Source organism: Columba livia, chromosome 5 (genome assembly GCF_036013475.1).
Source record: "Columba livia isolate bColLiv1 breed racing homer chromosome 5, bColLiv1.pat.W.v2, whole genome shotgun sequence".
In the NCBI taxonomy this organism is placed as follows: Eukaryota; Metazoa; Chordata; class Aves; order Columbiformes; family Columbidae; genus Columba; species Columba livia.
In genome coordinates, this window is record NC_088606.1 from 57,366,868 (window position 1) to 57,392,690 (window position 25,823).

General features: G+C 38.4%; 1 protein-coding gene across 5 annotated transcripts in view; it reads right to left on the bottom strand.

Moving 5' to 3' along the window:
- Positions 1-25,823, bottom strand: part of DENND5A (DENN domain containing 5A) — a 68,262-nt gene that overhangs the window by 6,779 nt on the left and 35,660 nt on the right. For 2 of the 5 annotated variants that reach the window (XM_065066163.1, XM_065066162.1), the window contains 14 exons: positions 22,500-22,817; positions 20,118-20,333; positions 18,952-19,186; positions 18,348-18,498; positions 17,689-17,782; positions 14,473-14,604; positions 12,698-12,850; positions 11,800-11,904; positions 9,481-9,565; positions 7,466-7,550; positions 6,328-6,456; positions 2,718-2,839; positions 733-878; positions 101-219 (listed from right to left, as the gene is read on the bottom strand). In XM_065066163.1, the coding sequence (XP_064922235.1) occupies positions 101-219; positions 733-878; positions 2,718-2,839; positions 6,328-6,456; positions 7,466-7,550; positions 9,481-9,565; positions 11,800-11,904; positions 12,698-12,850; positions 14,473-14,604; positions 17,689-17,782; positions 18,348-18,498; positions 18,952-19,186; positions 20,118-20,333; positions 22,500-22,817 (2,090 nt within the window). Of the gene's footprint in view, positions 1-100; positions 220-732; positions 879-2,717; positions 2,840-6,327; positions 6,457-7,465; positions 7,551-9,480; positions 9,566-11,799; positions 11,905-12,697; positions 12,851-14,472; positions 14,605-15,607; positions 15,716-17,688; positions 17,783-18,347; positions 18,499-18,951; positions 19,187-20,117; positions 20,334-22,499; positions 22,818-25,823 lie in introns of all 5 variants that reach the window. The other 3 variants (XM_065066165.1, XM_065066164.1, XM_065066166.1) reach the window with 2 other exon arrangements.

Sequence of the window (25,823 nt, forward strand, 5' to 3'; positions counted from 1 at the left end):
AGTATCCCAGGTAAGACCTTTCTAATCAAACAAGTCCTACTGTGCCAGCTCCCTGCAGGAATTCTACTTACCCAACAGGAAATATCAGGATGATACTTACTTGTAAGTATGCCCTGTTATTTCATTTCTGACCATAACATATTCCACTAGCCACTTGGCATACAGCCCTGAATTATCATGTCCTATTTGCACTGTGGTCAGTTTTCCCAGGTTCTGGCACTGCAAATTAAACAAAGAGTTTGTCAGAGTAAACTGAAAGAGACAGGGAATCAGAAACGTAGTTTTGCTTTTCTGACTGCATGATTGATTCTGGGCTTTTTAGTGGTAGATAGCTTTGTTTTGTTAAATACTATTCTGATCAGCAGAGATAATATCAGTTGAACTACATTTTTCCATTAAATTTTACCCAACGTGTGCACACACAAAAAAATCGGAGCAGAATGACTTATTTGTTTTCAACAGAAGAGGATATGACACCTCCAGCCATTACAACAGAAAGTTATACTATAAAGACAGTCTCGTCCATCCTTGCACTAAGGATCTGTCAGTCATTTTGCTTTGCATGTTATTAAATATAGATCAAATTTGCTATGTACAGGCACAGGGAGAATTTGTAATTCACCACATAGACTAAAGATATGAAATGTATGGCAAGATGGTACAGCTAGAGAAGAATTTAAAACTGAACAAACAGAACATCCAAAGCATTTTTTTGTATCAAGCAATACAAACCTCAAAAGTCATTTCTAATATATTCCTGGGAATCTGCAGGACTCCTGTTTCGCCCAGTTCTCCCGAGATACAGATCCAAGGATTGGCTGTAAACATTGAGCCACCAAGTTTCTTGCTAGGAACGATCAATATATGGTATGGTATCACTGCAAACACAAGAAATAACACTTCAAAAATGAAGAAGGGTAATTGTGTAATCTCTTTAATTGAAGAGAGGCAGGGAAAGATAAGTCATAAAATAATTCTGCAGTACCATGAAATGTTAAAACAACATCAGCGCTGCTATTTTAATCATGCTAACACTTGCACACTAAGCACTGATTGACAATCAGGAAGTGCACACATAGCAGTCATTAAGAAGCAGAGCTGACAGCGAAACACTGTCAAGTAAAAAAAGAAATACAGATGGAATACCGTCTTCATATGGGTATAATAATTTTTCATTCACCAGCCTCAAAACATGTAATGAAGATGGTTACTTGTCCCCAGCTGCAAGACAAAGACAGAACATTCAGGTGTCCAGGACTACATTGTAACTCAGCACGCAACTCAACGCTCAACTCCAAACCGCCTGCGTTTGCGTGTGCAGGCGTGCACACTACGCAACTAACACTGATTCCCACTCAATTACTAAGCAAAGCCTTTGTTTGCAGGGTTTGCTTGCAGCTGAACAAATTCAGTGAAAATATGTTCTAATGCCGCAAGCTTCTCTGTACCATGTTGCTCTTGGTTATATGCTAAGACTTCTTGATTTTAAAAAGAATAAAAAACTTTCCCCCCTCAACTGGCACCACACATGCTCAAACACCTTCTGGTCCCCTGATTTTCCGGGGACTAGTCCAAGACGGTATCACCGGAGCTACAGCCCTTCCCTGACTCAGGAGGCACGTGCTTCTGAGGAAGTGTGTGTGCTCTTCCATCACCTAATGCCTCAGGCACAACCCCCTATTAACCAAACTTTTATAACAAAATCCAATTATCTGAATGGTCACTGTGTTTCTTGGCAATCTGCCCTTCTTTTATAGTGCATAAATGGATTACAGTCACGGCTTTTCCACCGAGGTGTTTAATACATTTTTCCCTCAATGCCTCCTCAGCTGTCAGTGCCCTCAAGAAAGCATTTGGTGGTTGGATTTTCTTAAAAGCTTGATGCTTGTACCATTTAAGAATGAGTTAAAATGTTTCCCTTTTTATTTTCTGTGCTGATAGTCTTAAAGTGACAATTTAACTGCATCCAGCAGACCAGATTTTAGCATTGTCCAGAACTTGCCCACAAAATGAAAACCCATTTTGCTCAGACATCTGCCTGCTTTGTCTTTCATATACACAAATATGGATCATAACATACCATCAAGGGTAACTCTTACCCTGGGGCCAGAGGGGTCCTTTCACATACCCCCACCCCCAGTTTTACATGAGAATTCTGTAATGCATTTAAGCATCAGCAACAACAGGTTAAAAGTTTCTCTAGGGCATCTGTTTTTTTTAAATTAAAAAAAAAAAGTACTTAAATGTGTTGCAGAGTTCTGATGCAGCCCTTACTGTTATCCCAAACTCAGACACAAGCATATTGAAAAGTAGGCTAAGCATGGAAAAGGGCAAGTTTTTTTGTTTTCTTTTTAATTCCTAGCATGTGTTAAGTTAATATTTTTACCTTGATAATGAATAATCCATACTGTTTTGTTCAGTACGGTGCAAACAAAATTTCCACAAAATTTTCAGTTGGGAACTCCTGCCCAATTAAAAGGATTCAAGCTGCATGTTTTACCAAATTAGAAACAAAAGCCTTTACTGATACACAGAGACACTACTGCCCACCAGGGAGGATTGCAGAAATAGCCAAACAACATACACAAATGGACATCAGGAAGAAAGCAGAACAATTACATTTTACATTAAGGCGTGTTGGTCAGAGCTGCTTAGAATTTTGGATAAGGACTCCACCAAATCTGGAAATCAGAGTTCCAGGGAAAGCAAATACTCACAGATTGTTGTGAAAACATTGGTAAAGCAAAAGTAATCAACAGCGTTGAATGACAGGAGATGATATAAGAATTGTTCTTTCTCATCATCACAGCGCAGGAATGCATAACGCTTGTAGAGTTTTCTGACAAAGCAAAACAAATAATCTGTCATAGTAACAAGATCCATTCAGTGAAATGTTTTCTATTGTGCATATTTATTAGGTAAACTATGAAGAATGTGCAAGTGATTACAAACGACAAGCAATACTGGTAGAGCCAACAGTATTTAATGTGCCAAGATATGTCAACACTCTGCAAGTCTGAATTCTCCCAAGTGCATCAGTCCAGTACTTCACACTATTTTCTACCCCCCAAAAGCAAGGCTTGGGATGGCCTTAGGGTCTTCTCCTGCCTCCTGTTCCTAGGGAACAGCTTCACTGTACACAGCTCCTGACATAAGTAAAATCAGAAATATGCAAAGGTGGCCCTTCTACCTGGTTGCAAACTCTTTGCTAGGACTGCAACACCACACAGAACTGTGGCTTCTTTTAAGTGGGAATATCAAAAGATGTCTCTCAGTAGCTGTCTCTCACTAGTGGAGACACTAACACCTCTGCACACTGTAAATGGAAACAATCTTATATACTTATTGCAATGACTCAAACACATTTGGGAATTTAACACTGCAAGACTTGGAATTGAGAAACCTTGAAAAGAATTTACAATCTCAACCTTTCCAAGTGCAAATTTTGACTGGAAAACACTCCTAAACTTACTCACTTGTACATAGCAATCTCCACTATCTTTGTTAATTATGCAAAAAATAAATAATGCTAGTGTTGGTGAATAAACATAAAAGAAGAGCATGCCAAGACACATCAAAATCCAACTGACATTAGAGGAATATTCAAGGCATCATGAATGCATGAATGAGGTGTTAGAAATGCTGACACAGCCATAGATAGGTTGTTCCTGCCAGGAGGGCATCCTGACAACTCCCCTCCATTTCAGATATCAGTTACCAAAAAGTCAGCAAGTGACTCACAAGCCAGAAATTTGCAAAACAAATCAATGATGATTCACACACACACATATTCTCACTTACATAACAAACATAACACTAGAGATTGACAGGAGATGTTCAATGGAAATAAAGATACTGATGAGCCTGTAGCCACGAGAGCAACAAACCCACAGAGGTCTCATGAGTGACTGTTTCCATGTTTCATTCGAACAATCCGAATCACATATTTAAACAGCCTGTCCACAACGGTATGTGCTGTCCTGCCTTTTCAAAATGTAAGATTTCTCGGTTTACTTGTGCACATACAGGTCTCAGGGAAGTGAAGGTATGGGATTTCCTTCTGTTTCCTAACTCTAGTCCCTTTGCAGACTAGAAAGAAACCAAACTTGTTTCAGTTTTCTTATTTTTTTAGCAAATACCAAATGAAGAGTTTAATCAAAATATCTAACAGTTGCTTCAGAAAAGAACAATACACAATCACGTTAATTGTACAACAGCAGAAGTTGCACAATTACTTTGAGTACACCACTGAATGTGGCACTGCTTCCTCTAAAAACAAATGAAGAATACTTTAAATCCCTGCTGCCTACAATACCTTTCTTCAAGTAGGATATCTAAATATGCAACACAAAGCACATAGGATTACAAAGAATTGATGTCATTCCTGTGTAAGTTGCTCCTTTGCTTGTTCCCTTTATTTTAAACATATTTTTGCTGCTGTCTCACTCTGTGCTAGAGAATCAGAATGTGTGACATATGAACAGTGCATTGGCCAATGGTAAGAAAGTTAGGGTTTTTTTCTTGTTCTCCAAGGCACAAGCACTGCTAAATTTAACCTGATCTGGACTGCTGACTTCACTGGAGAGGCCTAACCTAAATGTAGAGACACAGGTAGATTTATTAGCTGTTCTCACTCTGTCCTTCAGCTTTTTCTTGCTTGTTCTCGGAAGGCCGCAGCTTCATCAGAAAGTCCAACACAATTCAATACGAGGCAAATCTCAAATAATTCACAGTTGGGGTTCAGGGAACTGGGGGGGAGGGATGTAATTTCTTAGAAGGTGGTGTGAGTGGGAGGAGAGGAAAAGAACAATAGACAGCAGAGGTTAAGCTTTCTCCAGAAAGAAGTCTTTCTCCAGAAAGCTGATGACAATTAGTACGGCCCATACAAAAGAACTTTTAATTTCCACAGAGCTAACTGTATATACAACCTTATCAGCAATACCTTTTTTTTTTTTGGCACAAGTTATACTAAATAAACCTCAAATTGTTACTCCCAATACAATCAGTATTAAATATGGCCTGTACTCTGATTTGTGCAACTATTTACATAATAATTATTTATGTTTACAAAGAGAATAAAATGCATATATGCTGTGGACATCACTAAGTAAATAGGCCCTTGCGCTGACCATTTCTCCTTTTGTATTTCAAGATGCATACTTACAAGAAGCACTAGCACTTTTGACAGAGTTTAAGCCGGCAATATTTGGAACTCTCTCCAGGTTTAATTCCACAGTTTTCACTCACATGCTACTCCCCACCCACTTCATATACTTCTCCCATTTTCTTCCTATAGGACAATTACTCTTCAAATAGTGTTTTGGGTCTCAATAGTTGCGTTTTCTCATAATTTATTTATGACTTCATATACAAGGAATTTAAAGTCACACATTTTGAAATGTTCAGGAGAAGTAATAAAAAAGAAAAAATTGATCACAATAGCAAACATTTTACTATTAGAACGCAATTCACCTTATGTTCTTAAGCAGGCTATAAATGCAAACACTTTACTGTGTAGAAAGGACAAACAAAGCTGAGACACTCTCATTTTGATCTAAGTATGTAGACAATCATGCTCAGAGAGATTTAGATGTAAGATTTCAAAAGATCACCAGATCTCGTCTTGAGCTTTCTGCCCCAAAATGAAATGCAAGAACCCATCATCACAGCCCTCCTAGTCACCTTCAAGGTACTGCATGTACCCCATTCATCTACTCTCTTAAACCACACCAGAAGTTTCTTTCAACTGCATTATTTCACTTGGCACTGAAAGGAGTTACAAGAAAGTTTCAGATCTGGAGAGTGAAGTGAGAAACTAAGGAACAGCCACTTTGAGTCACACTAAGAAGAACCACAGAAGCACATCTGGTTGTGCCTTCACTCTCTTCATATCATGACAGAACTGCATACAAGGACTTAGGCTTGACTTTGTCGTGTGTTGCGAAAACATACAAACAATCAAAGCAAAAGAAAATATCCCACACAGTTACAGAAAGGGGGCCAAGATAAAACTTGACTCAGCAAAGTAGTGGTGTTTGGACTTACACCCTATTTCATTTAATCCCTAGTAAATTTTGAAGATTTCACCTCAAAGTCGCAACATAGTCTACACTGACAAAACTTATTCCGTATCTGAAAAATCCCAGCATTGAACCACAACTCCCAAATAGCTCATACACAGGCAGACACACGCACAGAAGGCTGGTTTGTTCTATACCTTTTGCACACTGCTGAGCAGATGGAAGAATAGGCACTTCCTGGGTTTTGAAGTCAAACAACTAAACAGGCTTAATTTTTAAAAGCTTTGCCCAAGATAAACCATCTTACTTTGTGAGTTCATGATCTGAAAGCAGCTGTTTTAAATGCCTAGAGAGCAACTTCTTTTCCATGGAGAGGCGAACCCAGGCTCTGGCCTTGCCAACATCGGTTTTGATCTCACTAATGTTCTGGATATGCCTGAAAAGGAACAAAAATAAAACAAAGACAACGCTCAGTATTTTCAAAGTGTGACAGTTCTGTTGAGCCAACGTAGGCTAAAGAAGGAATTTTGCCAAGAATGCAAAATATCGGACAAACTACTGGAAAAAGGGGGCACAATCACCTTAATGTTCAGCAGTATCTTAATTCCTTGCTTATCTAGCTGAAAAAGAATAAGAGCCTGAAAAGGAAAAATCTGCAATGCAGTGCCCTATTTACAAAATTCTAAACTAGGCCCATTGCATCATATGATGTAAGAATCATTCTGAACCTTATCACTACAATATTTATGGCTGAGTGCTCTGGAAAATTAAATGCTGTCTTTGCATGCTCAGTAGTAGCTTTTCTTGCATACAAGACACAAATGATACGTTTTGAAAGGACAAGCATGTCCTTTGAAAATCCTCAGTTCATTCCTCCCCACTGAAGAAATTAGATGTTGGTAAGGAAAATGAAGGAAAGAAAAATCCTTTCAAAGTTAATGTACAAGTTCTGTATATTGTTCTTGGATGTACTAAAAAGAGGGCATTGAGAAGTTACAGTTTTATTCACACTACAGTGCTCCATGCTAGATAAACCCATTCTTTAGATTAAACAAGTTATTTAAGCTGCTTTCTTCGCTGAGAAGCAAGAATGAGATCAGAGCTACGCAACCAACTTGGTGATGACTGAAAAAATACATATGCTACACCTACATCTCTGTGGAAACAAAACAATACAGAACACTTACAAAAAGATGAAAACTGTGTCAGGGTATTTCCATAAGCTAGTAGCTGTGACAACATAAAATCTCCTCGGTATGAAACATGTTTTTGTAAAGGTCAATGAAAAGGTTGCAGTATATACTTTTAAAGAGTGCAGCAGGTTCCTTTCCATATACCCTTCCTGACACATGAAACAGACTTTTCCACATGGTAAACACTACACACAGCAACAAGTATGCAAATCTCACAGGTTTTCTGTGTTGGTTATAACAGTTTAAACTCACCTCATATCCTGGACGAGAGAGATTCTAAGAGGTGACATGGCTGGACTGGTATCAGATTTTCTCCGTTCTGAATCAAGAAGGATTCCTAGACTCGGAAGAACAGAATTTCTTGTTAGTAGAAATCCATCTAAAGGTTTTTAAATCAATAGTAAAAAAGAGGATGAATTAACACCAACTTGCACTCTTGCATTACTGACTGCTCACCGCTTAGTGAAGATATTGTGGCATATTTCCACTTCAAATGACACAAAAATCTAACACGCTACACAGACAGTTATGCAGCTCAGCACTCACTGAGCATTAACAGATCAATGAGCTTAGATTCAGCTTAAATTGGTATGACATCAGATGGCTTAAGACATATACTAATCAAGTATTATTTTCTAAAGACTATTTTCTTTCTACATAGTAAAACTGACTGGCACTGTTGACACCAGAAAACAGTGTTCAAGATGTTTTACTCAGTACACCACGTCATATGTTTAACTGATCTATCACTTTGCACACTCTTGTAACACCACTGCTTTTTAAAATAGCATATTTTGGGGTTGTTTAAACAGTAGTATTACTCCTATTTTTCAAATACACTCTAGAATCAAGTTGTATATTAAATACAGTCCCTGTCATCAATCCTAAGTTAGAAAGCATAAAAATGATGGCAACTTCAGTCTGATATGCAAAAACACTACAGACCAAGTAATATTCAGGAGACCTTAACACTTCCCAAATTTTTTTTTTTTTTGATGCTTACAGGACCACGTGCATGTTAGTAACGCTCAGCTCTTTGCCTACAGAGGTTCTCCTCCCCCTCTACTCTGCCCTGGTGAGACCACATCTGCAATATTGTGTCCAGTTCTGGGCCCCTCAGTTCAAGGAGGACAGGGAACTGCTGGAGAGAGTCCAGCGCAGGGCAACAAAGATGATCAAGGGTGTGGAGCATCTCCCTTATGAGGAAAAACTGATGGAGCTGGGACTCTTTAGCTTGGAGAAGAGGAGACCGAGGGGTGACCCCATTAATGTCTACAGATATATAAATGGTGAGTGTCAGGAGGATGGAGCCAGGTTCTTCTCAGTGACAACCAATTATAAGACACGGGGAAATGGGTTCAAACTGGAACACAGGAGGTTCCACTTTAATTTGAGAAGAAACTTCTCAGTAAGAGTAACAGAACAGGCTGCCCAGGGAGGTTGTGGAGTCTCCTACTCTGGAGACATTCAAATCCCACCTGGACACCTTCCTGTGTAACCTCATCTGGGTGTTCCTGCTCCAGCAGGGGGATTGGACTGGATGAGCTTTTGAGGTCCCTTCCAATCCCTAATATTCTCTGATTCTGTGAACTTTAACAAGAGACACCCACCACCTCCACAAACCCCTTGTTCTCTCCAAGGTTATCCTGTATGCCCCCATGAGACACAAGATGTAGTGTTTAAAAATTACACTAATAAACTTAGAAACAGGTTATCAGTGGATCTTATGTGCAATTATTTTTCCTGCAACACTTGATATAACAAAAATTAAAATAAGTTTCTTCAGTGCTTTTTGTATTCTTTAAAATGTCTTTTTCTATTAAACAATAAGCTTACTGTTTAGTTGTTTTTCAAGAGAGGATGCAAAACTTCAGGATGTACAGCACAATTTTACAGGCTTGTACTTCTTCACCACCCGCATCCATAACATAATATGCTTTGCCAGTCATAAAGTGACTATGTGTCATGTGGAGAACAGTATATTGGAGCAATCCATTTTAAAGTCTATCTTCGAAACATCAGACAATTCTGGTATCTGTTTACTGCAGTTGTCAGATACCAGACCAAAACAAGTGGGTTGAATCCAAACTAGCTTATTTTTCACAAAATATATTTAGACAATCCACCAGGCCCATATAATTCTGTACCGGATAGAATACTTGATTCAGTTACACTGAGTGAAGGGTATTTCCAAGGAAACAATCTCACCATCATGCAAATTTGCAGGCAGTTTTTTTTCATCTTCTGCCAGCAGAAGCCAGTCTTACCTGAGGTACTGAAGCTGCCTGATGTAGCTTTTCTCTGTCTGTTTTCTAGGTAGTGTAGCAGATGAGACCACAAAGCAGACTTTCCCTAAAATTAAGGAAAAAAAATAGTTAAAGAAATTGCTATCAGCTGAATTAAAAAAAAAGTTTAAATCATCATTGAAAGCATCAGCCATAACAAAAACTTGCTTTACATGTGTTTCACCCTACAAAGTCATTGGTAAAAAAACAAAAATTAGATAAATTGGTGGTGCTCAGGAGCTGTAAAGAGGTTAAGAAAGAAGAAGCATGAGTCAAACTACTGGGATTTAATGATTCTGGTAACAGAAGAAAGTCAACTGAACTTCATTTCTCATAGTTCGTTAACATGACAAGAAAACATTTAAAGGCTTGTAAAACACTAGGTACAAGAAGAGTTCTAAGTCTGAGGCTGTAACCTGTACAATGTGTCTTTCCCTCCCTGCCTCTCCAGCAGTGAAACAACAGGGATACTCAGCCAGCCTGAGTAAACCATCTTACACCCAGAGCAAGTCTTGTGCATCTGTTCCCTTCAGGGTAATTCAGGGCTGTAGGTGCACGCTGTTGGTTTTCACAACCAAAAAAAATCCCCCTCAGTTTCATCAGGCAAAGGACTTGGACCATCACACACACAGTATGAAAAGACAACCCAAAACACAAGCAGGAAAACAAAAGCTTTTCAGCAAGAATACTCCAACACTCCACATTATAAAACCAATTCAAAAGTTAGAATTTGGGATGTAGATCAATCCATCAAATAATGTTAAAAGGTGCACCTTGCTCATTATGTTGCTTGCTTAAACTTCTGGTGGCTTAAAGCAGGGGGAGGAAATATTTCACTTGGGAACTAAAAAGATTTTTGTATTCATCCTAAAATATTCTGCACGATAAATCAAAAGCTTGTAAAGCCACAGAAAGGCAGCAGTAACTGAACAGGGGCTCTCCAGCACATTAACTGGAATTACTTACAGAGGAAATTAATTAGTATTACTTATCATCTTCCTCAAATTATTATATTAATTTGAAATCGCAGTACAGATTTAGCAATTCTGCATTTCAGAAAAGCAGTCATATCATAGAAGCCATATTTTTATTTACAACTTTGTGCAGAGAAAAACCACGACTGTAAAGTAACAGCTGTCAATTCAGCACCGCCAGTGCCATTTAAAACCACGGCTGTGCCTGCCTGGAGGTGCAGCACTTATGGTTCAACCATGAATTTTTGTTTTTAAACTATATTTAAAAATTTCTAAACACTTCAATCCCGAAGCTCACTACAGTTGACATAAAGAACTAATGACCATGAGGGATTATTCCAGAAGTTGTATGCCTCCAGAAGATCAAGTCTAGAGTGTCTGTAACTGTGTTGAGAGAAATTTATTAAAAATATGCATTCAGTGGTGAAGATATAAAAAAACCCAGAGAAGCTCAATGCCTCATATGTGTGTATGTGACAGATACAACACCAAAAGCCAAAACAGCAAGTCTTATAAAAACATAAAAAGAGAGCATGAAAAATATCAACCACGGAACAGTCACATCCGAAGTGGGATTTCTCTCAATAAACACACATGCACACACAGTCTAGTGTTCAGTGACTGGCTGCCATGGCAAGGAGAACCGCAACAGATCACATTAAGCAGCAAACAAAGGATCCTGGAGCAAACAGATGTCAACAATCATGACAAATGTAAGAACTCATGCAGTATCTATCTGCCCACTTCCTTTACTATCATGTTACTCTCCTTTAACTTTACCAAATAGCAATGATGATGCAAGCTGTATCTATAAGGGAAAGGAAAACAGCCTAAGGAAAGCAGCGGGACAGCGAATGGGCAAGGGAATAACTATGGCCTTCTGAAAGTTCAGGCTACTTCAGTCATTAGACTCTACATCCAACAACTCTCCTTGCATCACTCTGGGCAAAGGAAGGTGAGGATTTACTGCGCACACCGATGAATCAGTAGGTAGCTAATGCAGGACTATCAGGGCTCATCAGCAGGGAAAAGGTAAAAGCAGGGATCAGTGGAAGGAAGGTAATCCTCATTACCATGGTTAATTGAGAAAGAAGAGTCTTCCTTGGCTCATCATTGAAAAATAAAATCAATGTATAAAACAGCAGGCTTTTGCATATTTAATAAAGGCCAAAGCACACAGAGAATTGGTCGTGGTTTTTTTTTTTGTAACTGTGGATCATGAGATACACTGCACTTCCTCCATCAGGCCTCTATTATATTCCACCACTGTATTTATTCCACCATTCAGCACTGTTTGCCAACATCTGCAATCAATCAAAGCATTAACCTTATGGAGGGTTGGCCGTCTGGTGGTCTGAAAGGCCCAAATCTGAGTTGAAGCAGAGTATAGTGATGCTCTGTCTTCTAAGACGAAAGCAGAACAGCTTCTATCCTAAGTGATATACAAGAGGGAAGGGAGAGAATCACATGATAAATCTTCACATAGAGAACTGCTATATAGTTTGAAGGACAGCAGATTTAAACACTGGCGCTTGGGTGCTGGGAACAGAGATACTGAATTACAGTTTTCTGGATTACATACATTTATTCTGCACATTCTTATAAAAAAAAAAAAAATAGAAGTTATAACCATCACTGTTCTTGCTATTCCTTTGTATAAAGGAGAAGGCAAATGCCTTCCAAACTCCACCTAGTCCCACAAGTGACTCCAAACAGAAGAGCACAACAAACAATTATTAATTTCATATGAAAAACAACACCTCTAACTAGTGATCTTGTAACATCACTTAACTATTCCTACATTATTCAGGAAGAGCTAAAATAGCAACAGTTTTGCTCTTAAAAAGTCAATTAGCCTTTGTGAAAACAAATGCCCCATATCCCATTGACAGCATCTTTAGCATGTGCTGCCTTATAGCCTATGCAACTTCAACAACAAGAGTCAATAGTTTTATTTACCATCCTGTAAAAACAAACAAACAACACTCATCTTCCAAGAAGTCACCTGTGGAACACATCTACATGCGCACTTGCACATACACCAGAGCAAAACAGCAGAGACAACAAGGGGCCAGTAACTGACATAACAAAGGCCAGGGGGACAGACACACACGTATTTAGCACATCTATATACACAAAACAGGTACCCTCTGAAAACAGAGGAAGAGCTTAACATGACTGTAGGAAAGTGCACTCTGCAACATATAGGAATGTTTGTTCCTTACCTGTTTGACTTGCAGACCGTGGCTCCATATCCTTTCTAAGAGGTCACACAGACTGGCTATCAGGGTATTCTCTTCTACACCTGTGATATTCACTTCACCATGACCTAGCTCCACAGCTTCTCGACCCATTTTTTCAACCAACATCCTCTTGGTCTCAAAAAGGACAAGGCAAACAAGAGTTAATTCTTTCCACAGGAACCTCCAAGATCACTTACACTTTTTAAATGACGAACAAAGAAGGACACAATAGCAAAGATGTGGCAGAATAACTGGATGTATGCAATATTTCTGAAGTCAGTGCAGGACTGCATTTCTTTTATCCCTGTTTTTCAGGCCATGGCAGCACCAATGTTGATCACTTTACAGCCTCTCCCGCCTCTCTAACAAGGCTTGCAAATGAGCATATAAGCCTCCAGAGTTACCCCAATAAAGGGAACAGCAGGCCACACATTGACAAGCTGGAGGCCTGGCAGTGAGGCCCTGCAACACAGGTCTTGGGTGTTTTTAAAGCCTGGGGAGTGCTGGACTGGGACACTAAGTCCACCTCCTCTCAGGGGAGGTGAACATGCACAAGTGCTTCCAGGTAGCAGGTGGACATGTCATTCCTGGGAGACCCTGTTCTGTCAGAAGGGTACGTGCATTTAAATCAAACCCATTCTGGAGCACATCTCTCAAGTTTCCTGATGAGCCACATTCTCCTAAATCATGCACAATCTCATACTGGTCAACGAAGATCTCACCAACTCTTACAGCAGTCTCCCAGTCACAATATATTCATCATATAGCTACCTCAAGGGAAAAATGACTAGGGAATCAGTTCTGCTCATCTCTCACACATTTTTGCATCTTTGCTGCTATTCTAGAGTAGCTCTCAAATGAGTAATACTCCCTCAGGCACCTAAGCACAGTCTTGAGATTAAGAACTCCAAGTTAGTCTCTAGCTTCTTCTCCTCCTCACCTCTCCTGGTAATTTCTCTCTCTGCTAACAACAGACTCACCACATTCCCTAGAGTTGCGTTCCCCCAGTGAAACAGCCAAGTCTCAAGGACTTTCACTGTCATTTGCCTCTATTAAGAGAAGGGGATTATTGGACAGTTTCATACATACAGAAAACTAAACGGACATCAGCAGTAGATGCATATACTAAACATGGTTCTACAAAAAGTTGTATGCAATTCCTATATTACCTTCACTGACTTCAGGCAAGAATGTGTCTACTTGATAATTATGTGAACATTATGTTCACTTGAATTAAATGTTATTGTCAAATATATACTAGTGAAGCAAGTGTACAAACTAATGCCAAATTTCTTTGTTAAGTGCTTGAAAACTTAGGTTTCAGAAGTTTCTTAACTCACTTTCTTTAGTTATGAAAAAAGTCTCTGCATTTTCACCACAACCTTCTCTTTTGGAATAGTCACTCTTGTTGAAGTAGTATAGTCTCATTAGTGATAACTGAAATACGCTATAATAGACATGGGCAGCGGGATGATAAAGATCCATCAGAATATTAAAGCTTTTTCTATCATTTCACATTCTCTATCATAAATCTGCTTGATAAAGATTCCACTCCTTACAGAATTTCTAAATACATTATCTCTTCATTAATTTCTCACTACCATGCAAAAGTCTTTATACAGATACCATGCAAAAATTACTATGTGGATAAAGCAGAAACAGATTGCAGAAGAGGGTGGTTCAAACGTATTGGCCACAAAATGGTCCATAAAGGATGTATATGAGGTGCAAGAGAACAGAATTATTCTCTGTATTACCTTATTTCGGCATTCCTTCAACAAGCCTTCTACAAACTTCCAGTTTGTTTGCGCAATTACCGATGGGGAGAGGTTAGACAGTTTGGGCTGCCGAATAGTGCTGCCCAGATTCCTGGCTTCTTGGATATACTTCTGTATTCGGGTAGAAGATTGACATATACAGATAAAAGTGCAAGTGAGACTACTTTGCCAAGAGAAAACGGTAAATTTATCTTTGTAACCCACCCCTGTGCAACAAAGAGGAAAGGACTGCATCCTCTTTCAGAAAAGGCCCCTTTTTTATCCAGCATTACATTGGGCTGAGACACTTAAGGTACTATTTCACTGGAGGTCAAATCCCCATTCACCTTGTCTATCTAGTGTTACAACACACGCTGCTGAATAACAAAAACACAATACAAACTGCCAAGGATATTTAGATGCATAGAGATTCAATTACTCCCTCCTCCACTCTGAACAGTCCTGTTATTTTTTCATATAAAATCTAAGTTTGTAATAATTACTCAGATGGAGGGTATTGAAAGGGCAGACTGGCCTACAAGGGGACTGCAAGAAAACTTTGCCTGAAGCTTCACATCTGAGGTCTATGATATGCCTTGCATTCCCACAGATCTCCTGTTTCTTACCCGCCCTCCCAGTCTTTCAGGAAGCTGCTGCAAAATGCTACTAACAGCTCTCGACTGTGAACCATCTGCATTTTTGAGCAAAATCATGTCTTGAACTCACTATACTTGAAAGAGCTTTTCTGTTCCTGTTACTGCCATCAAGGACTTGCCAGTGTTTTCACCTCAGAGACAAGAATAATATGACAAATGTTTTGAAAGTCGGGTGATCAATGACTGATTGGGGCACAGCTAGCTATAAATAAGTGATAAAGTCCTGTACAGGCACTGACAGAATACTCAGGATTAGTACATATTTCAGATTAATTAATAGGTAGCTTCTCTAGCTCACACTGAATAATAACCAACTGAAAAATTAGTGAAGAGACAGATTTATGAAACATATGATCTTTGCAGAGAGGGAAAACCACAGCTTCTCCATCAGCCTTGCAGTAAAGAGCTATGACGTATACATTAAATTACGCATCTTTATCCAGAACTATGATTAGAGTCATATTGTGCATTGGACATACCAGATAATGCTCTGACACAGATTTTATAGAGGGCATGAAGGGCCAATCATGCTGGTCCCAGTCTAAACATAACTGCAACTGAAGCTCTGACATGGAAAAGTCCAGGTGCTGGCAGGACAAGTTGGTAGCAAAAAGCCAAGCAGATCATGTAAAGTGAAAGCGGTAAGCACATATGAAGTAACAAAAGCAAGCATGCAAAACAGAAAAGGAAGAAAGTGAAGACATAATACAATGCAGAACTTCCAAGCATTCAACATAAAAATAAATAAGTAATGAAGTGTTCAGTCATTGGATTGGTGTAAACTCTGCCCTCCACTGGGCACAAATATCTGCAAATTTAAAAGCCACTAAGTCTCAAAGCCAGAGATTTTTTGTTAGCTGCCCCAAACCTTCAATTAGTCTAAAACTCACAACACTGTACTTTGAAATCACTGCCTCCTGCTCAGCCTGATGCTCAGTGTTCATCTCAGAAGGGCTCCCTCCCCGTTCTTTCAGACTTAACAGGAAAGTCTCTGGTTCACCTGGGAGAGGGGTCAACGTCCAATCAGTGTTAGGTACTCAACAAGGTACAGCATAAAACCCTAAAACACCAGCACAGATTATCCTGGCAGTTGGTACCCTCACCTAAGCATGTATTTGTGATTTTTATTCCTCAGAAATTATTTATCTCATGTGGCAAATAGGATAATCTCTATAGGATAATCTATAGGACAATCAACTTGTGAAGAGTCAGCTACAAAATAAACAAAAAAACCCAGAGACTAGAGGTAGATTTTTGCCTTTGTAGTTACCTAATTGAAATATCAGAAGTTTACATGTCCTAAACATCATAATTGTTAAAAGCAATAATGAGGATACAAATCAACTATTTTTCACTTCTGTTACTTCTAAGTAAAAAGTACTTCAGGAGGGATCTGAGCATATGGAACATGACAAAGCCAGAAACTACTCATAGCTTTTTTTATTACCCAGACATTCTTCTACTACCTGGTTATGGATGACACAGATCACACTATATACTTCAAGAAAATTTTAACAAACTGGTGAGAAAATTCTGGAAATGAGTGCCATAGAAAAGCAACTAAACTCACTGCTACCATAAAAGAATGAACTAGACAGACAAAAGACACTTGATTTTGACAACACTATCCTAACAGACACAAGACTACTTTAAAATCCCAAATGAAGCTTTTCTGAAGACATTTCATAAGGTAAAAGAATATTGTCCCCAATGAACAACACGCATTTAAACAAAAGTAAAGCTTTGCAGTTCATAAACAAAATAAATGAGTTCTGATATTTTAAAGCAGATTATTTTTGGAATTACCCGTAAATCAACACTTGGTGTAACAGTTTCCAGCCTGTATCATATGAATCAGAAGCTGTACTGTAATTAGTACACATCACCCAGATCTTTCAAATTCCCTTCACCACAAAGAATAACTGTGTCAGCTATAGAAGCACTGGTGAGAGAAGTTACCCGTTCAGGAGGGGGATAAATCAGCATCAGTCTGTGCTGTGTAAAAACAGACAGACCCAAACCTGACAAGTACGGGTGGAGTCACATTCCCACTTTAGCATGAGGGTGTGTGTCAATTTGCCACCTTAAGACTTCTTTTATGGTCTACAGAGGAGAAACTGGCATCTCCAAAAGGCAATGCTTCTGATTTTAGGATTAAATTAATCGCTCTCTGGAGGTGGTTACCTTTCCTCCATCAAATACACAAAAGAAGCTCAGGATGATGAAGTTATTTAGAGACAGGAAAGAGATGGCTAAAAATTGCTAAGATAATTCCCACCTACCCCTTACCCCCTTTTTTAAAAACAAAAACCACTTTAAAGTGTTTCATGACATTTTCATGGAAGTTTCCTGAGAGGAGGTAAAAATGGTATAACTTTTAGAACAAGCAAACTAAGTATTTTTGGTCTGCTAAGGACCAGGAACTTCATTTCTATTAAATACACGTAAGGGAGTGTAGAGGTGGACTGCAAGTAATTCTCTAGACACTTCATAAATGTTACAAAGCAGCATTTGGGTAATTAGAGAAAAAATAAAATCTCTATAGTTGAACAATTTTCACCTCTCTCTGATCATTGTCCAGACGCAGGTGCTCTGTGTGCTGCTTCTGTCTGTCCTTCCGCCTCCACTGTGCAGGAGCATTTCTCTTCGTCCATCTACAGATGAAGGAATATTAAGCAAATGTCAAGAGTTAGGTTAAGGGTGGTGACAATGGGGGAAATACTTACTGTATATTGAACACGATGACATCAATTACATCAGACAAAGTGCAGCTGCAAATACACACAAAGGATCTCTGTAGAAGAATCCAACATTGGGTAACCAAGGGATTTCAGAAAATTAGATCACATACACTTGCTCTGTATTTTTCCATTCTTTTATGATATCCAGTTACAATTTACACCTTTTTCTTCTTCCTTCAACGTTTTTATAAGAAGATATTCTGTAATATTTGCTACCTCTTAACTGAGATCCAATAAGAAGATCTGCTTTTATATCAACAGTAATTGTAAGTAACTCAAAGTACATCAGCTATAACCTCAAACATAAGCTGCTTTTGGAAGTCCAGATTTAAAAGAAGGGGGGGAAAAAAAGGGGGGAAAAAAACCAATTTTTCTCACTTTAAAAAAAAAGATAATGAATTGCCTTCTAGTATCTCTGCTCTAGTACAATTCTATAGATCTCGCCAACATCCAGCACCTGTTGTCCCAGCTTACTCACTTGTTGCTTGCTGGTCCGGTAGATAAAACATCAGACTGAAGCTTGGGAAAAAATCCAAGCTCATATTTCCCTTGTCCAATTTTCATGTCCAGCAAGTGCGGGTGAACTGCAGTGTGATCTATTTTTGCTAGCCTTAATTCAATAGATTTCTCTGAAATAGTAAGAAAGTTAAGTTTTTTAAAGATGTCTTAATTGGGCATGTATTTATAATCACACATCCTCAACTGAAAGTGGATCTCATATTTAAGAGAGGATGTGGAAGTTTCTAACTGACCCCAATAGGCACACTACTACAAGCGTGTATTAAACATCAAAGAAGTCCCATCAAATGTGAAAAGTGTTTATCTTCTTAAGTTTAAACATTTTTCACACAAACCACGCAGGAATACAACTGAGTTCAATTATACTGTACATGAATTTCATCTCACTTCTCAGCTTCCTATATAATATTTAGTTCCCCACTTAAGCTTTAAACTTCAGCTTTTTTGGTCTATTTTCAGGGGGTTTCAAAGCATGAATTACTACTTCAACATAATGTCTACAACAAACAGCACTGTCTAGTTGTACTTTCTTAAGTGTCAAGAAAATGGTTTATTGCTCTTACCAGCTTCATCAATGGTAGTGCACTTTTGATACATAGATGTGCGTAGAGTCGGTGTCCTAACGTTTAGCAACCTAATTTTATCCACTCTAGAATCAAATACTCTCAAAACAGGGTCTTTATCATCTTCATCATGGCACATTATCTTATTGTCAATAAAAGATGCAAACATTTGGGTCTCCAGGAATCTTGAGAGGAAAGGCAAGTAAGGTTCAGGCTGGTCTGACAAGAAAGATGCCTGACAGACAAGAAGAGATAAGAGCGTTTGGGAGTCTGCAGAGAGAGATGCATCCACCAAAAGTACCAATTTTTCTAATCACAGATGTATTAAAAAGTGTTTTGGTGCCACTTAACGCCTGGTTTTATTATATACACCAACTCTATCTCTGAAACATGCAGCGTATAAAAAATCTTCAGCTTCACGACAATATATAATATACAGTACAATAATTAAACCGTGATTTTAGCATTTCCTTAACTTACTAAAAAATTCAACAGAATCCCAGCAAACTACAACAACAGTACTGCAGGTGTGAATATTATGTACTTCCGGCTGGGCTCAAAGCTTATGAAGTTGATGAGAATCTTTTCATATGATTTGATGGGAATCAGATTTGTGTTTTAGAAGGCAGTGCTGCAACATAATCTTCATCCACATGAACTATCCTGCTCACAAATATCTGATCTCCAGTAAAGAGGAAAAGAGGACAGTAGTAAAATATAAATAACTGGCTTATGTGTTTCCCTAGAAAAAAGCTATGAATACATTTGGCACACATGTATGTAAGTGTTATGTGGGGTCATGGCTTTATTCATTAACATACTCAGCAATTTCTCTGGTTAAAAACAAAAAAAATCACTTTCACTAGTAATACTTGACCTTAATGTAGAGGTTATGCATGAAGTGAGGTTTTCTAAGCTATTTTTCTACAGCAAGCTGATATTTTCTACAGTATCCTTAAAGAATTATCTTTATCTTTCTAAGTGTGTGTCTGTATATATTTTTCCATATATTATACAAGACATGACTTTTCTGGGAACACTGACATTTGATAGAGAAATAATTATTTTGACAATACTGTTTTCCATTTTATGGCCTAATAAACAAAGTCTTAGATTTGAATACTGGTTTACTTTTTACATTGACATATTTTCTTATTAAAACTTACTTTATCAAAGTTTTGCATCTGTTCCCTGTTTGTAAACCAAGATTCCTTGTCCTGACTGGGTTGAATGACAAATACTTCATAATCTGCAAACATTTGTGTAAAGCGGTTGGCAAAAACTTCACGGATTTGAATGTTCAATTGGTAGATCTTGAATTCTTCTTCATCACACTGAATTTTAAGATCCTTTTTGCTACCAGTCTCCTCTCGCACCTCCAACTGAGAAAGTAAGGAACACACAAAAAACTTGTATTGTTGCATTTTCAGTTATTCTAGGTATACAAGATCTTAATTTGCCATTCAGCTGCTACTCAAGTCAACATCCCAATAAAGAAATATACAGTTTCAAACACTGTAATAAAACAGCAACATAAAAAAAAAAATCTAGAAAGAAACCTTTGTCTATAAAAGTTCTAATTTCAATAATAAGCCATAAACTACTTTAGTACTGGTTGCACTGGATATGCTTCAGATTAAAAAAGGATAGATAATAACCATATACATGCTCACATATGCCACATACTTAATTTACTTTCTTTACCCTTTAATCACCTGTATAGGCATTTTTGCAGGCTTCACCACTCCTGCATATTAGACAGACAGATTTTTCTGTCTGGTGTAATACAAGTCCAGTATTTTTACAGTTTAATACATACGATCTTTCAAAGGAAGCCAAAAATGCATAATAAAAAGAAGCTGTACATGTCTAGTAGCCAATTTCCTGCAACCTAAATCCTCAGGTAACCTAACTGCGTAATACACAGTTCATCACTACACAGCCCAGAGTGATCTTCAACGAAATAAAATGCATTTTCAGTTAATACATGGGCTAGGGTTTATGAAAACAGCAATAAGGGATTCAGATACTCAATTCATAATTAGTTTTGAGAGGAACTGAGTATCTAGAAAAAAATCAAAGCCACAAGTATCAACGCACTAGTTTGATTACACATTTGCTACCCTCTTGCTGTTATTAGTTACTTTAAGAGGTAGGGCAATACATAATTAGGCATAACACCTAGAGCTTACAACATCTGCGCAACAATGCAGTCAACGGCAGCTGTCCCGTGCTTCTTAAAGCACTTCGGTTGCAGCAGCCCAAGGGTGGCTTTAAATGCCACCCTGCAGCCACACACTCTGCTATTCAGTCAGTTCTTCTCACTGCATCCCATCAGTAGCCCTTGGCATCTATATGTTCCTCATTAACTGGCTATTTGGCACTGAGCAGGTTTTTACTTACATATCTGAGAAGAGTGACAGTCATAATCGATACATTCCATTCATCACAAAAAAAAAGGCTACTAAAATGGGACTTTACCATGGAAGAGAGTACACAGTAGGTAAGGCGTGTGCAGAAACTGACAATAAATAAAAAGACCTGTACTTTTCCCATCAATTCCCAATCCATTCAGTAAAAGAACAAAAGCTTCTTACCAATTTTCTCCTGAACAAGAAGAAAATAATGCAAAAGAAAAACCTGAGAAGAGGAACACAGCTGATTTGAGCATCTAATCCTGTCTAGTAACCAAATGCTTCTTCTTGTAACCCCCCTGCAGCCCCTCCCCATGAAGCAGCTCTCCTCCCCAGCCTGCTGCAGGTCACACAAGTTCTCTCTCTTTGGTCCCACCTGTAGCCCGAGTTACAGTCACACAGGTTGGAATCAGACTCAGCAATGAAGAACTGGTCAAGATAATTTAAACATGCAAGAAGTAAAACCTTTGCTGAGAAAATCTCCACTCCATCCACAAAAGCTAAAAAAAAGCCACAGTGGTCTTTCAGGTAATACATTTTATTCAAAAGTGCCACCACTTTTTTTCCCCAATTCAGGTTGCCCAAAAAGTCCAACCAAGGTGACCATGAGCTGTGCACATTAATTTGCTGGGAATCACTAATGCACTTTAGGACATCTACCAGAAAAAAACATCACAGTATCCCTATGGTAAGAATATGATATATTATACAAGCAAAATTATACATATTCTACACACAATGAGAATAAAAACACCTACAGAAACCAAGATTGGATTCCATCTTCAGGATTACCTGGATGTCAGTTTTAGCCACATAAATCATCAGAAAGCGGTGTGCATTTAGAATAAATCTTAAAACCAAGAATAAACAAAGCAAGGTGTATTTTTGAACACATCATCTTGGCAACGAAACACTTGGAAGATAGGCAAAGGTTTCCCTACATACTGTGGGGTTTAACCCCACTCCCTCTCTCCCCCAAGCTTGCCTTTGTCTCTACAGATGTTCACAAGGTTTGCAAACGCATTAACATAGAGTTATTTCTAGTGAAGACAGACAAACTGAGTCTTTGGACCATGACTTTAGACCACCTGCTACTACAGGTCTAGTGAGAGTGTAGATAATTCCATAGCTCACCTTTTCGAGACTCACGCCTGTTCTTTTAACAAGTGCTTGGAGTCTTGCAATAGTCTCATTTTCCTTGAGCAGTTCATAGGAATTCAAAGGCGATCCTGCTATGTTCCCATTTCTTTTATCAGAAACCAGGTCACATGCTCTGAGGCTCTTCATCTTGGAGGCACTTTCACTGCAGTGAAGGTTTCCCTCGGGTGGAATTCCAAAAGCCGTTAGTATCTCTGAAATTTCCTGAATGAACTCGAGTTTATTTGGGAACTGGGGTAAGTCTTCTGGCAGCTCGATGAAATGGTTGTCTACATCCACAAAGCACAGGTTAGCCTGGGATTTAATTTACAACAGGATACCATTACAATATCACTAAACATAAGGCTCACATCTTATTAATCTTTGGGTTTTGTGCTTGTTAAAAGATTCAAATACATTTGCGTTTCTTTGGTTATTTTGTAAAACATATTTGCCCCAACCATAACAGAACTGGTTGGTTGGCTTTGAAGAAAGCAGCACCAGGACACATTTCCAGGTCTTTCAAGTAGGTAAATAAGAAACAAAATGCATTTTAAAGTCATTTACTAGGTAGGAGAGTGATTGTAGCATATATTAGGTACAGATGCATGAATTTTTTCATACACATACAGCTAGATTTTAATTACAAGATATTTCTAATGCTATTTTATACATATGCATATGTAAGCAGGTGATTGCTTGTTGCTCTGATTATCAGCCTGCTCCTCTAAGAGATTTGGCAAATTCCATTCTAAAAGGTATAGCTTTATTGCAGCTTCTGCAATATCAGTATCATCTTGTTTTGTAAGCAACTTGAGAACTAATGTAATGCCTTGAGTTAGTTTGGAAACTTGTTTCCAAGTGGAAAAAAAGGAAGAGGGAAGAAAGAAGAAGAGGGAAGAAAGAAGAAGAGGGAAGAAAGAAGAAGAGGGAAGAAAGAAGAAGAGGGAAGAAAGAAGAAGAGGGAAGAAAGAAGAAGAGGGAAGAAAGAAGAAGAGGGAAGAAAGAAGAAGAGGGAAGAAAGAAGAAGAGGGAAGAAAGAAGAAGAGGGAAGAAAGAAGAAGAGGGAAGAAAGAAGAAGAGGGAAGAAAGAAGAAGAGGGAAGAAAGAAGAAGAGGGAAGAAAGAAGAAGAGGGAAGAAAGAAGAAGAGGGAAGAAAGAAGAAGAGGGAAGAAAGAAGAAGAGGGAAGACCACCCATGCAGCTTCCATAGCAACATCAAAAGAAGCTACACACCTTTCAAGGATTTACCTCACCCTATATTTGGTGAGGCAGGTTTCCCCTTTCAGCTTCTGTATTGCAAACTCTGTATCAAATGGTTTCACAACATTACATAATTAAATACATCAAAGCCAGAATCCCATTCATGTGTGAAATCTGCTTGAAAAGTTAAGTATACAGAAGAAACACCACTTTTCTGTAGAAGCATTTCAGTTTTTCTTCACGGCTGAATTAACACAGACTGTCACTTCTCTGTTTAGCCTTCCCAACACAGAATCCCTTCACTCAGATTATGGGGTTCTTCCAACCTAGTTTCATCACATTATTCTAGGAGGCACACCTGAACTCAGCTCTCACTACAGCTTTGCAGCAAAAAAAAACGCATCAGGTCATGAGAGCTAACAGATCCCCAGTTATTCCTTATGATGAGGTGCAGAAGGATGGAAGAAGAAAGAAAAAAAGAAGAAAAAAAGGGAGGACAGAAAGGGGGGAAAAGGGAGAACAGAAAGAAAAGAGATTAACCTCACCCTGAATGAATGACAGATGACTCCAGAAACCAGAGCAATGTACACAAGCAGGGATGCATCAGTAAGGACAAAGTATTTGCAGTAGGGTTTTGCTGTGGGACTGATCACAGGTAGACCAGGAAAAACTGTGCCTGATGAGATCTCTTCATTTGAAGTGTTGTGAAAACAGAAATTTAATACTTGTGACAGATTTAGCTCTCTTGGCATTTCTAAAGAAGAGTTAGGATGTCAACTCCTTAAAACACAAGCATCTGTTGTGTTTAATTTCTTGAACTTCAACATTAAAATTAAAAATAAAGAAAATTGTAATTCTTAAAGCAGAACTCCACTGGACACATTGCATTAGATTTGCACAGAACTTTACATTAAAAAGTCCAGTTTTGCTCCACCACAATATTACCCATAGTTACAAAAGTAAAGTAGAAGAATTCCAGTTCTCCATTTCGTGACATTTTAGCATTTCCATACTTGGATTGATTTCTTTTGCTCAAAGGAATGCATATAAAACAGTTTAGTAGCTCTTGTATAGATCCTTCACTGTAAATTAAATCACAAATTGAATCAGGTGTTGCAAAAGAATCCAAGGTCAATAAGAAGTAGCAAGACCTTGATTCTGAAACAGCTTCTGGTGCACCCCAGAAAAAGTTTTTATATTTTAAATAGGGTGGTTGCCATTGTTTAGGTTTCCCTGTATCAACACTGCTCAAGCGCAGGTGGTGGCGTGTGTGCCTGCCCAGCAAAGCAGCTCCAGCTGGGGATGCGCACAGATGCATCTGCCTCTCCTTCAAAGCAGCACGTGGCACAAAGAGGCACTATGGACACAAGAACTCTCACGTTTCAAGTTACCACCTGAATTTAGGAACTTCAAGACTTCCACTATACATAGGGTTGTGTGATGATTAGAAGTCATGTGAGCTCTTATTTATCAGGAACACTGTAAGCACCTCAAGACATGAGAGAAATAAAGCCTTGAAACTACACACAATGCCTCCCAATCAGTGCTGAGGGAAAAACGAAACACCTTGAATTTGTCACAAGCTGTCTGAAAAATAGCAGGACAGATTCATTAAGAAACTCTTCATGCAGTTCAATTGTATTACTTCCTTTTAAATCTCTCTTTAATCGATGTCATTCAACCTTCCTGCTTTTTTGGATTATTTTACCTTATTACAGATTCTGCAGAGAACATCACTCTTGGCTAAGTTTGGTTGTACCTAAAAAGTGCTTGCCCAAAAAGCAACCAAATGTCAACCTTATAATGTAGAGATTCTAGGCTTCACACTGAAAAGAAACTCCTTGCCAATGAAGAAAAAGCCAAATTTAATACTTGTTAAAATTGTTTCTAAGTATCTGAGCTCATCTGGTTAATTCTTCCACCAGTTAAATATCCCTTCTGCAGAGTTTCTCTTAAAGAGTAATACACATAGTTTAAAGACTCTAAGCCACTAATGATGATTGCTTATCATGCTACTTACTATTGATTACATTTGCCAGGATTTGCCCTATATAGAACCATTTAAAAAAGAAAAAAAAAAAGCCAGTGTGCAGCAATACTCTAAAGAGTGTAAAGATTA